The sequence below is a fragment of the Varroa jacobsoni genome, unplaced genomic scaffold, assembly GCF_002532875.2.
Source record: "Varroa jacobsoni isolate VJ856 unplaced genomic scaffold, vjacob_1.0 scaffold_1142, whole genome shotgun sequence".
Taxonomy (NCBI): Eukaryota; Metazoa; Arthropoda; class Arachnida; order Mesostigmata; family Varroidae; genus Varroa; species Varroa jacobsoni.
Window position 1 is genome coordinate 458,655 of NW_019214044.1, and position 12,581 is coordinate 471,235.

The window sequence follows — 12,581 nt, forward strand, 5'->3', positions numbered from 1 at the left end:
ACTGTGTATCAATGGACGCATCGATTGCTCTCACTTTGCCCTAATCATTAGTTAACCAAATACGTTTTGCAGAGGTAGAACGTTTCAGCCGCAGAAGATTATAGGGGCCGTTCGAAGGCGAGTCTTTGTTTCATGATTAAAGAAAAATAAATACACTGAACAATGAAGTTGTTGTAGTGATTTAAATTGCTTATTTTTTAAGCGCTTTTAGGGTGAGTTGCAATTTCTAGAGAAAAACAAAGATTTAAATCGTCTTCGATTATTTCATAATGGAGCAACGATCAAAATTGATGACTCAGTAGGGGTTTTGTAAGGTACTGTGAGGACACGTGTCTTCGAACACAGTCATCAGTATCAGATGATATATGTACACGACACAGTTGTCATCGGCTATTTATTATGGGGATGGCCACTCAAACTGATTTTCAAAGTCCAAATGAAATTTTTCCAGACCAAATTAAACTCGATACGCGACAGCGCAGTAAATCAGATATCGTTCGCCGCTTGATACTCAAAATATATCTCTGTAGTCGTGTGGTGGTAGATGCGCGATGGCAGCGAAAGTCCCTGGAATCAGCTTCCTTCGCGGCAAGACGTTCCAGCCGAAATCTGAGACTTCGTGTAAATTAAGAAGATTACAAATCACATAGATTATTACATGATACGCAGGAAGACGGCAGGTCGCTTTATAAAGCAGTGTCGTTGCAATTGTAACTTAAAAAAAAATAGTGAATAGCTAAGAAGATAGTAACTTTTGCTCACTTTTCACCTAAAGAAAAAAAAACGAGTATTAAACACTTTTTGCTAACCAATAGAATTTAATTATCATTCCTCACACTTCGCATTCCTGATATCCTCATATTAGAATAGAAGTTAAACATCAAAGTTGGCATCGTCTTACCGAAATAAACAGAAATGTCTACGAACTTAAACGCTGGCCTTGTTTTTGGTAATTTAATATTGTTCTGAGAGTCGCGCTCAAAACCGATACCGCAAAGCCGATACCGAGGGGCATAAATTAGCGATTACCTTAATGGTAACTATATTAAGTTTTTTTTTCGAAAATTTCGAACCGATGACTATTCGAGGAGCAATTTGAGTTTACTCAACTGGCCAATCCTAAAATAATTCGTTCGACCCTGATCGAATCATCTTGCTCAACTCGGCCTTAGAAAAGGGCTCTTATCGTTGTATATTTCTTGCCTTCCGTAATCTTGATGAACTAAGGAAAATACTAGTATACCTTTATTATGAGGCGGTGGGCTTAATGAGCCCTGACGATTAGGCAGCTTGGAAAAATATTGTTAAGCCGCCGATTCAAATCCGAACAAGACGATGTAGTTGATGTACCAAAACAAAGTGGCCTAGTCTATCCCTATCGAAGTGGTATTGCTGGAACACAGATGCTCATTTAAGCATAATATCTCACAAGCCAGGACATAGTTTGTCAGGACACATTCCGTAGTAATTAAGATCATACGCGTATCTGATTGACCGAGTTTCATCGGACCGATATTGATTCATAGTATATATTGAAATCAAACATTAAATAGCTTTAATCGAATATCGTATACATTAACGGCACCGGAGGACTTTAGCAGTGTAAAATGATGGACATGTAATAGGCGGTGTTTCCATACGATACGTTACTGCTACACCATCATGAGGACTTTGCCATATGAAACAAAAAAAAAAATAACGATTCCCTTAGCCGTGCTTGTTTATTACACAGCAGTGACTGCTGCTGCTCTCGTACAAAATGACCAAAGCCAGCTAGACCAACATTGGGCTTAGAATCTTCTGCAACGAACACCCTATACATATACTTTAATATATAAACGCTTCCATCTGACATGCGTTTTTTGAAATTGGTCCCATCAAATTTCAATATTGTGTAACTCAATATAACACACATTGTTTCGTTCGTCTCAAGTAATAAACACGGTGTAAACAAGTTATTAGCTGCAATAGCCTAGCAATAATAAATAAGGTGTCAAGTTCGGTTATTAAACGAAACTCATTGAGGATAAAACTTTAACTCTAAATCACAGCTGATTACTAGATACTATCTAGCAAGCAATTCCAGAAAGGAATCATCGCATTCGCTCTATTATATCCTAAAATTTCAGCCAAATGCTCCCAGTAACCTATATGTGCCATTGTTCTCTTTTGTCAATAAAATCCAACAAATTTTTTCGACGGTTTTGTCTCTTTCTGAAATCGAGCCACTCCCTCCAAAGAATCTCGACGCCAGTGATCGGAGGGAGGTACCTACCGCTCGGGAACACGTCTGGGGTAAGGTAGCAAGCAGCCGGCCCGACGAGCTGAAAGAGCAACTCACTGTGTCTAAGTTACCGGCGAGCCCTTCAAAGCGAGGGTATCCTGCAACTGCCCCGACTGCCACCGTCTGCTGTTGCCCGGAACGGCAACCAGAAACGGGGCGTCTGTCTGCCACCGGCCACGCAGGAAGCACTGAAGGGGCAACTAAGAAGGCAAGCAAGTCAAGGTAAACGCCACTGAGGCCACCCTATCAGCCAGCCAGTCAGGAGAGGTACGCGAGGCGCAGTGGATAGGCCGGGAAGAGAAAGGAGAGACTCACTCGACACAGCCAAAGAAAGAGCTCGCCGATGGCCAGCGCGATAGTAGCGCCACTTGGCCAAACGGCGCTTAAGGCAGACGCGTTGAGGCGGGCTGGCTGCTGATCTCGTCGCTTGGTTGGTTCCCTGGCAGCTGCGTAGCTATTGCTGAAACTGCCGCAACACCAGTTACAGGTTAATCTACAGTTGACGACAAACTTCATCTATTTACTGTAATAACTGCTTTGATACTTCGTGCGCGTAAAATATATGCTTTTTCTTGCGGCCAGCGATGGAAATGAGCGCAGAAAAGTGACAAAAATTTTTGACCGAATAGGAGCTCACGTTTGTCGAGATCGCGAGACACAAAGAACAAGGTCAAGGAAACGAGAGAACGTCGCACAAACGCTCGACCGCCTCCACCGACGTTTCGCTGTCAGTTTTTTCGTTCTTTGGTACGCTTTATTTGCTTTACCTGCCTCCGTGTAGTTCCCTCGTCCTTCGTAGTGGCAGGACGGTCGAGTGTTAATGTATGCAGTGCTCAACAAGTGGCTCCCGAGCTAAGCTGGAATTAATGAGTATCATACCAATCACTGTTATCTCAACCAGCAGGCAATCAAGTCCCCATTACCAATACTGTCGCAATTAGCTTCTGTTCTCATTCGTGACCTCATTAAGTTCATACCTGATCTTTAGGCGGATCAGGATAAGATCGACTTTTGTAGGGTAGTCAATGCTCATGTCAGCAACTTGAATTTGTGGAAACTTACGGACGTCTAGTTGAGATAAATTGTAGGTAAATTGTAGCCAAAGAAGATATACGAAGAAGATTCGAGACCAAGTAGAAGTCCTACCAGCCGTGTCATCATCTAAGAGTGTACGCAACGTCGAATAAGGAGTATGACGATGCCCCTTGTTAGTCAAACGTTGCTCAACAATGCCCCGATTTCTGGTAAGTATGATGTTCAGCAATGGGGTAACAGGTAGAGCTTTAACGAACTATCGTGTGACGGATGTAACAAGCACACTTTGGGGATTCAACTTATCCAGATCATCGTATTCGTTCAACGTTCAATTCAGCAACGCAACAACACTCATTACACGTTATCTAGCTAACATGTAGTAATATTGCTTTACCATTGGAATGGAGCTACGAATGTGCATCACGCTGGATGTTGTAATACTGAAGTTCCAAAGAATCCCGACGTGAAGGTCCGGGTAGTGACACTATGAGAAGTAATGCTTTGTTCAGCCAGAAAAACTGCGATCTTAAAGTCATACTTTAGTTTCAACGTCAGCCATTATAAAAACTGGTTCCAATCAGAGGCAATTTGCATATGAGGGAAAATATTTGAAGAAACTAAATACGCTTGCGTACTGAAAACCATAATAATCAGTCGCGAGATCAAATACTCAATGAAGCACCATTATCCAGGTGTAGAGGAATGGCGCATTCGGCTCGTTTCTACAAAGAAATTGAATGAACGTTGCAGATTTAGTATTTCGGTTATTAAGACAAGAAATATACGAATCTTAATAATTCTTAATAATGCATCAATTGTGTCCATCGTCAAACTGTTCGTCCTAAGCCATCTATTAGACATCAGGACGTCAAAAAACGATCAGACTAAAGCCAACGCTTGAGGCACATTCAGTCGAAACGCTGTCGTATAGAAACTTGCTTTCGAATTGGCTGTGACCCTTTTAGCAAGATGTAATACGTATATACCAATAAGAAGCACTCAATTATGTCACAGTACGGATTTGTAGTGCGAATCCAATGATCAGCCTATTAGGGTGAGCCGTCTGAACCCTTGAGACCCTTTTGAACGCAGTTCTTCAACGAACCTTTTGTCGCGTCGTTATAGTGAGAGATAGAACTTAAAAATAAATTACTGCAGTTGATTGAATTGTGTGTGCGACATGCTTGCTTAATACAGCGTTTGCCTCCATGGGTAAATCTCTCGCAAAGTTGATCTCTTTTGTATGCAAAACAAGAGAAACCATTGGCACCCGCATGAGGGCTGATTGCATATAGTTTCGCTCATTAAAAGATTGTTGTAGCAACGACAATAAATAATTATGACCAACATAGATCACTGAACGTATACCCACAGCCCTTGTACAGGAGAAGCATGATTCGTCTCAACTTATATCATACATTGAATTACAACAGGCAGCGAGTTGTAGCGTAATTGACTCGTCTTACGCCGTTTATGGCATGCAAAGATGAGTACCCAATCATAAAATGTTATTTGTATATTTTTATAGCCTGCAATGCAATCCTGCCATTAGCTAAAATTCGCCACCACAGAGGACAATATTCTGAAAATCTAGCAAAGCAATAAAATAGAGTTTGAAACTCAATAATTAGGGTAACGCTGGTTTTTTTCTGACTCAGGTGGTCATCAAAGACAGCTGACCTCTCCCGTGCCACGGCGGTCTGTCGAGGAAGAAGAAGACATCGTAATGAAGCTTAGTATTCATTTCGAACGTATTCTGCGAGATCTTGGGGAGGACCCTACGCGCGCAGGTCTGATCAAGACACCCCTCAGAGCTGCTAGAGCCATGATGCATTTCACCAAAGGCTACAATGAGACGGTGACAGGTATCCATACGTAGATCAATTAGTGATTTTATTTTGCATCTGTTATTTGGTGGTGTATAGTCCAGATAGAATGTTTATGTCGATTTATAGTTACTATTGTCTGTAATAATACGTAGATTCAAGACGATACGGCTGTGAACGATTTCGAACTAGCATCATATGTGGGTCGCGAAGCTTTTAGCACGACATTAGTTCAACATGACCGATTTAAAATGTCAGAGAGTATCTCTAATACAGATAGCTAACGTTCGCAATCAAAATGTATATTCAGCAAACGAAATAAGTTCAACTGACATGTGGGATCTGGTAAACAGTAGGATATTAAGCACTTCTGGGTGGACAACTTGTAACGGCTCCCATTCAGCACGAGGTGCATTATGTAACAGCTCAAAGTGATCCAGGTAATCGGAGATCAACAATCGATCTATTAAAGACGCAGCTGATATCCCTGGCCCGCTTGGCGCACAAACGTTGTGCACCTATGAGGGTGCACAAGGCGAAGAAGCCCTTGCTTGGCAAAATCTGAGTAACGACAAGTGTAATCTGTCCTCTTTCCTTTATGCCGTTAAGAAACAAGCCATTTATAAAAACTATTTACTCACTTCAAGTGTATAGCTAGGTAACGCCTGTTTAATTGGCTTCTGAAATTTTCCAAATTGAGAATCATGATACATTGTGTTAAATCTGTTTGCTATACGCCAAAAAAGCGAAAATCGCTAAAAACAAAAATCATTTGGGCGTATATGGAGTGAACGCAGTTGGCGGCTACTGTGCAGCACTGTTTGGAGCCCAAAAGACCTGCAGAGAAGAGCCAGGAATATATAAGAAGGTGGAATAAATAAATGAACATACATCGCTACATCCACTTGATTAAAATACTGATTAACGAATCTTCTTTGGGACGAACAGTCGTCTGAAACGGAAACTTACCGGTATTGTTCATGCGCCATCAATTGTCGACACGCAATACGAGACGACAAACGCCCCGTACCGTCTTAGCGTAGACTGTCCCAAAGCGAGGTGTGTGTGTCTGCGTGACATTTATACTGGGTCGTATTTGCATATGGGAAGCACTGACCCTGCTAGGGCCGGGCCCATTGAGTCAACCCTCTAGTCAGACTTCGACTTTGACGCAAATCTAGCGACAAAGGAACAGCCATTAAGCGGCTCTGACTGTTTGAGTATTATGCTACTTTATTGTCACTAATAGGTTTTATTGCAGGCCCAAATGTTTGAGTTCGGTGATAATTTCTTAAAAACTTCGTAACAAGGCTAAAAGTCAGATACGAATATCGCTATAATAATAGAGAAGTCAACCTCAATGATACAATTTAGACAAATCCTTTTTCTCGTTCTACTCACGATCCGCGTACAGTGTGGCTCTTTGCTTACGTATTTTTCTATTTTATTAATAAACTTTTTCACAATAAGGCGGTTAAATTTGATTCTGTTGAATGCTTCTTTTTTCTCTCTGACTTTTCACCGTTTCTTGTCTTTCACTCTATTGAACGTAGTCTCAAAATGACAAGAGCGGTTAGGAAGATCTTCTCGGTATTTGAACCTTTAAATCCGGTACCTTAGTCTATTTTTGGTCATCTATCTGGGAATATAATCCTTCGTTGTCAGCTAATCTCTATTTCGGCCGGGTCTCTAAATCATACATAAGGCTGCTTGGGTAAGCTTACGGCATAAAGGAAAAAAGGACAGATCCTCTGAGTTGAGGTTAACAGCCTCCTGTTGTGCTCATAGCCACATTCTCTGTCCCGCCTAGTTCCACTGGTTCAGAAGTATTCGCAAGTGTTGCATACGCCCAGTCTAGGTTAGGACACCGCCGTTTGGCTGGAGAGTGGGAGCAAACGTTGCCTACGTAGAACCTGACGGAGCTGCGCCTAACGGGAAAGCCAGATTCGCAGCTCTTCGCAACTTCGGCCGGACAACTTCATCACCATGGCAACGCCTACTCTCTCGACTTCATCCCGTTTCCCCATACCTCCGAGAGCTTCCTGGACCATTACCCAGTCCGGCTTTTGGGAAGTGTCCCAAGGTCCTGATCCTTCGGGTGCCACAAAGTGCAGGATCCCAACAAAGGGACAGAAATCGACACTAAGAGAGTGTGCCTCGGGAATGCACAGCGGGCGAGCAGTTGCATAGCCAGTCTAATTTCGTAAAATCCGGCTATCTTGTGCTGATAAAGTTAGACATGTATTAAAAAAGAGCCTGAATAATTGAGTGTTGGTTCTATGACATATATATATATATATAAAGCTATGTGAATGATGTGTTAATATATTATTATGTAAATTTAGTGTTTTCCCTTTGTGGTGCTTAAGTTGCGCCCCTCCATTATGCAATAGCTGACGCTGTTGATAAATCAAAATATCAATTTTAAATTTTTTTAGGTGAATGAAAGCAAACTCTGTTATCTCTGTATATCTGAATTAAATATCTTTGTTTATCTCTCGTTGCAATCTATTTCAGAGGTTGTTGGCGGGGGGGTCTTCTTAGAAGACACGGATGAAATGGTGATAGTCAAGGATATCGAAATATTTTCACTTTGTGAACATCACCTCGTCCCTTTTTTTGGCAAAGTGAGAGACTCTATCTTTACAGTAATACTAACACTGATAATGGTACCACCAGAGTGATAAGAGCTTTATTTTGAAGATATTTGGAAATTTTTTTTATTCAACGTAATTTATAACTCAAGATAATTTAATACCACTTGCAATTTACACGGTCATATCGAGGTCATATTCTCAAAATAAATATTTACAATTGAATACAGTATATATTCCGATCGATTATCTAAGGTGGAACACGTACGAACGGTAGCCAATGCATAAATTCAATTAGTATTTGCGATAGGGTACTTATCGCTGCTTAGGAATTGCACTAGACTTTGTTTTACCTGCAAAAGGTGCTTTAACTGTAATTACAGGTTTCCATTGGATATCTTCCTAACAAACGGGTGCTCGGACTCAGCAAAATTGCTAGGTCGGTACATTATTTTTATTATTATTTAGTAGCATTTTCTTCTATTTATTATTGTAATTCGGTCGGCATGCTTGACATGATTATCTGAAAATGATAAATAAGATCAATTAATTTATCTAGGTTTACTTCTCGCAAGTGCCAAACTTTTATTTTCTGTTGATAATACGATGTTCGTCCCTGTGTTTCGTCGATAAGTTTTTCAGACATTCTCTTATTTTACTGATCTTATGTTAATATGACACAGCTGTGAATCCGAGTCACCTATATTATGTTTATGTTTTCTATATTTTTGTAACCCCGTTGATGGAACTCCGAAAGAATAGTCCAGCAATGAACGTCACACAAAATTATCCTGTGAAAAACTACGATCCAGACCGATTCAGAAACAAATAAGTATATTCCAAATAATAACCTTTTATTTATTAAATTTCATCTAGATTAGGTAAAATGGGTCGATTGGCGCCAGTTTAACTACCGTCTAACAGATTCAAGTTATCCCCCACCCCCTCTCCCCCTGACCTAATAGGCAAATTTTGCGCGACCTCTGTTTACTTTTGAAATTTAGGTAAACAGATAATACTTTATCTATATAAAAAATTAGGCTCAATGGTGCATTTCAATTTACTCAAGGCCTCTATCAAATTCAATGAGCATCTTTATCGGAGTTGTGAGATGTGCTGTTTGCCTGATATCTCGTAGTACTAATAAGTAGAGGGTGTCTTCCTTTGCACTTTACGAGTGACAAAGACAAATTTACTCAATAAAGTAGCATGTATTTATGGAAACTGGTTTTCATGTTTTTGCTGCTTTGTCTCTCCATCATTATCCCATCACACCCACCTCTTAAAAAATATTACGAATTAATTCTTTGCATGAATATATGAACGACTACATCCTCTAACGAAGGAAATGGAAGGGGCAACAACGGGACAGTTGAAACCCTTTCCATTTGGACGAGGTGGGTAAGTAGATTGAACCGTCAGTACGCGCGACTACTAGAGGCTTTGAGCGAAAATATGCCTCAATCTAAAGTTGTCATCGTATAATATGAATTTCTCATTTGAATAGCGATCAGAACGTAACCGATATTTAACTGTATAAGCAAAACTTCTGTTCTGCCTGACACCTGCCTTTGCAACTAAACCGAGCGACAAACTATTAAAAATAACTTCCACTTGTTCACTTCCGTTTTACAGGATTTGTGAAATATACGCGCGACGATTACAACGTATGTACGCATTCAGACATGTTTCATTTCATTCAACTTCAAGTCAAAAAAGAAGATTCTAGAAAAAAGATTGTTTAACCTTTTTTTCCTTTTTGTTTGTTTATTAGTAGCTATATAGATCAGGGTGCACCAGAACAACCTTTTATTGTTTAGGAGAAATCAATGGACTGAAGTTTAGCGAATTCCTTTTGACAGGTACAACCTTCTCCCATCCCTAAGCACATTCTGTTTATAATGAAGTGCCGCACTCGTACGCAGCTAATTATCTAAGAATTTCTTCATCTAGGTAAAGACGGTGCGAAATATCGTTATCACTTATCACTCGGGAACATAATAAAAAGCTCAGTCTTCGGTATAGCCTTTTCCATCGAACATGTTTGTAGAAGAGGTACCCACATATTATAATTCCGACAATTCATTGCAGTACAAGAACGGTTAACGAAGCAGATCGCAGTGGCTATTGAGGAGGCGATTGCCCCTACTGGTGTAGGAGTAGTCGTTGAATGCACGTAAGTTAGATCTCTCACATTTATTCATTTTCGCTCACTCATTTATCGTTTCCAAATGACCAGACTGAGTAGATGATTTTTTTTTACTCTTATCGATATCTTTACCATTTATTGTACTAGGGCTTCTAGCTATCGACAAGCTCGCAAAGTGAAACTCCAAATATTGGGAAAAATCTATTGAAAAAAATGCACGGAGAGTTAAAAACGCACGCAAAAAGTATTAAAAACATATTATAACGTGACAAATACATTAGTTTTCTCTACTTTGGCTCTCTGATGTCCCTACCAAAGATTTTTTAGGAACCTTTCCATTTTTTAATTCAACTGTGATTTTTCTAAGGAGAATTAGCGACTACGCACATCTTGTGAAGAACCCTACAGAAATTTATAATAACTCCTTTATTATATGTTATATAATAATCATTCTGTGTCCTTGCTTCTAGCCACATGTGCATGGTGATGAGAGGTGTGCAGAAGATCAATTCACGCACAATTACGTCGACAATGCTCGGCTATTTCCGCGAGGACCCTAAAACGCGCGAAGAGTTTTTAGCTCTTACGGGACATAGTCGTGAGCGACTTCGCTAAAAGCTGGATGTTGGTCACTGAATATTACAATATAGAAAATAACGAAAGGAAAGGATATGTGCAAATAAAACAGCCGGATTTGGAGACGCAGTAAGCTGGGACGATTGGAAAGGGCTGCTAGAGTAATGACAGAAAGCACTGCTGGGAATTCTTATATAGATTATAAAAGTGTAAGATAATGATAATGGCAAAATTGTACAACGTAATATTTTTCCCATTTCATTATGCATTTTATATGATTAAGGTGCTGCGATGCTGTGCGCTCAGTAATATTATTGCATATACCAATGATAGGAGGAATGGCCGATCTGCCCATTTGTGCTCATGGCAGAGAGGGGTTAGCTCAAACTGATCCAAAGTAGAGCCATCCCGCAACATAAGTCAAAGCTAAAGTGAGTCTCTCAACGAGTTGCCGTTGAACGGAAACGAAGATAGAGGGAATACGATATTGTTTTAGTTAGTAGGGTATTGACGCTTTGCTGCGCGATAGCCTTTCACTGAATATTCTCTACTAAGCACATACCCTAAATATTAGTGGAGATAATGAAAAGACGTAGACATCTAATATTTAGTGAGTACCAGTCTTATGTTATATTGGTCGAGGCTGGAATTCGTACGTGAGGCGTTTTACAGACACTTCCCTAAAAAATGAAAATATGGACGAACTGCTTATGGTACCAAAATAGAATGTGCTAGCGCTTACACATGCGTCAAACAGACAGGCTGTTCGCGAACAGTAATAAAATCTTGTGATGCGCTTTCTTTCATTATTCCGATTACGTTCAAATTGTAGAGTTCCTTGAAGTACGACTGAGTCGCTATTGTTGCTATAAGCCCGAATTGAATTTGGGAACTTTTTTGTTTTAAGAAGACTTTGTTTTTTTTTATATAAGATAAAACGAGAAAATAAAATTAGGCACGCGTGCTCAGTGTGTACTGGAAGCCCTCTTTAAGGAAGAGGCTGTACTGGGCGGAAAACAGGCTATTGGCAGCATGTAAGCAATTGATTGCTGTTCGATTTTCGGAAACACTACCTCGGCCCTCACCATTTCACAAAAACTCAATCGAATCTAACAGTACTTGGATCTGAACTTCGAACACGTCGATCTCATTTTCCGTTGCAAACCACGAACAGCGCATAGATAGGTGTCGGAAACCCTATACAATGTTTCCCATGTTATATTTGTTATTGATAAACGTAATACAGCCGTTCAGTTTTTGGTAAATTGCCATGGTGGCCGTAAATACCGTTGCAATTCGTCATAAATGCAAGGTTTCCCACTTAATACTATAACGATTTTCCCTTGTTAATCGGAAATTCGCAGCAAAGATTAGGACCATGCGCAAGCTTGCTCGGGTCCTGAAACATATGAAAAGTTGAACGTGCTCTCAAACTACATAGTAAACAGTATATATAGTCACGGCGAAAGACTTACGAGAATTCAGTTCTTCTAACTTTGTGTGAAAGTATGAGCATACTACTATAAGTGTAAGTCAGTATTATTTACTCCTTAATGAATAGCTATGATGTTGAAGAAAAACAAACATTCAATATCTCAATAAAAGAGCATGTTAGCAAAAAAAACTGCGTTGTTCTTTAGCACATCGCATCTGAGAGTTTTAAGCACAAAACGTTAATATAGCCATTTCTTAAATAAATTATTCTTATATTAACAGCTCTGCGAATGCAACTCAATTATGAGCCCTAGACCGCTCTGATCTTTACCTTCCTTTTATAATGACGCGTCCGAAGTTTGCTTCTCCAGCACCTTCAGGCTAAATAAATTATGCGCTGGAATTGGACAAGCCAATTTTCAGAAGATCAAATAAAATCAAAACTTGCTTTATTGCACATGTAGTGTAATATAGATGGGGAGCAGAGCTTGCGCTAACTTCCTTTTGTTTTTCAGCTGAAGATAATCAAAATCAGAGATAATGAGTAGATATGCCAATACACCAGAGGTGATCAGTAAATCATAGAAGTTTTACAGGAGTTCGGCAATGAACTCCTGTAAAACGAACAAGACTAGCTAATTTACTAATTTAGAAAATAGTAATCTTTGCGTGCAGCAACAACA

General features: G+C 39.9%; 1 protein-coding gene across 2 annotated transcripts; it reads left to right on the forward strand.

Annotated features, from left to right (window-relative positions):
• The first annotated feature begins 2,655 nt into the window (after nt 1–2,655).
• Nucleotides 2,656–12,088, forward strand: Pu (GTP cyclohydrolase punch). 2 transcript variants are annotated; one of them, XM_022845000.2, is made up of 8 exons: nt 2,656–3,031; nt 3,373–3,528; nt 4,978–5,184; nt 7,663–7,772; nt 8,123–8,178; nt 9,375–9,406; nt 9,831–9,915; nt 10,359–12,088. In XM_022845000.2, the coding sequence occupies exons 2-8, from the start codon at nt 3,477–3,479 to the stop codon at nt 10,501–10,503; spliced, it is 687 nt and encodes a 228-aa protein (XP_022700735.1). In that variant the 5' UTR covers nt 2,656–3,031; nt 3,373–3,476; the 3' UTR covers nt 10,504–12,088. The 2 variants fall into 2 exon arrangements, with proteins under 2 accessions (XP_022700735.1, XP_022700734.1); XM_022844999.2 differs by having other exon boundaries at nt 2,666–2,771; nt 2,914–3,528.
• Nucleotides 12,089–12,581: the final 493 nt, after the last annotated feature.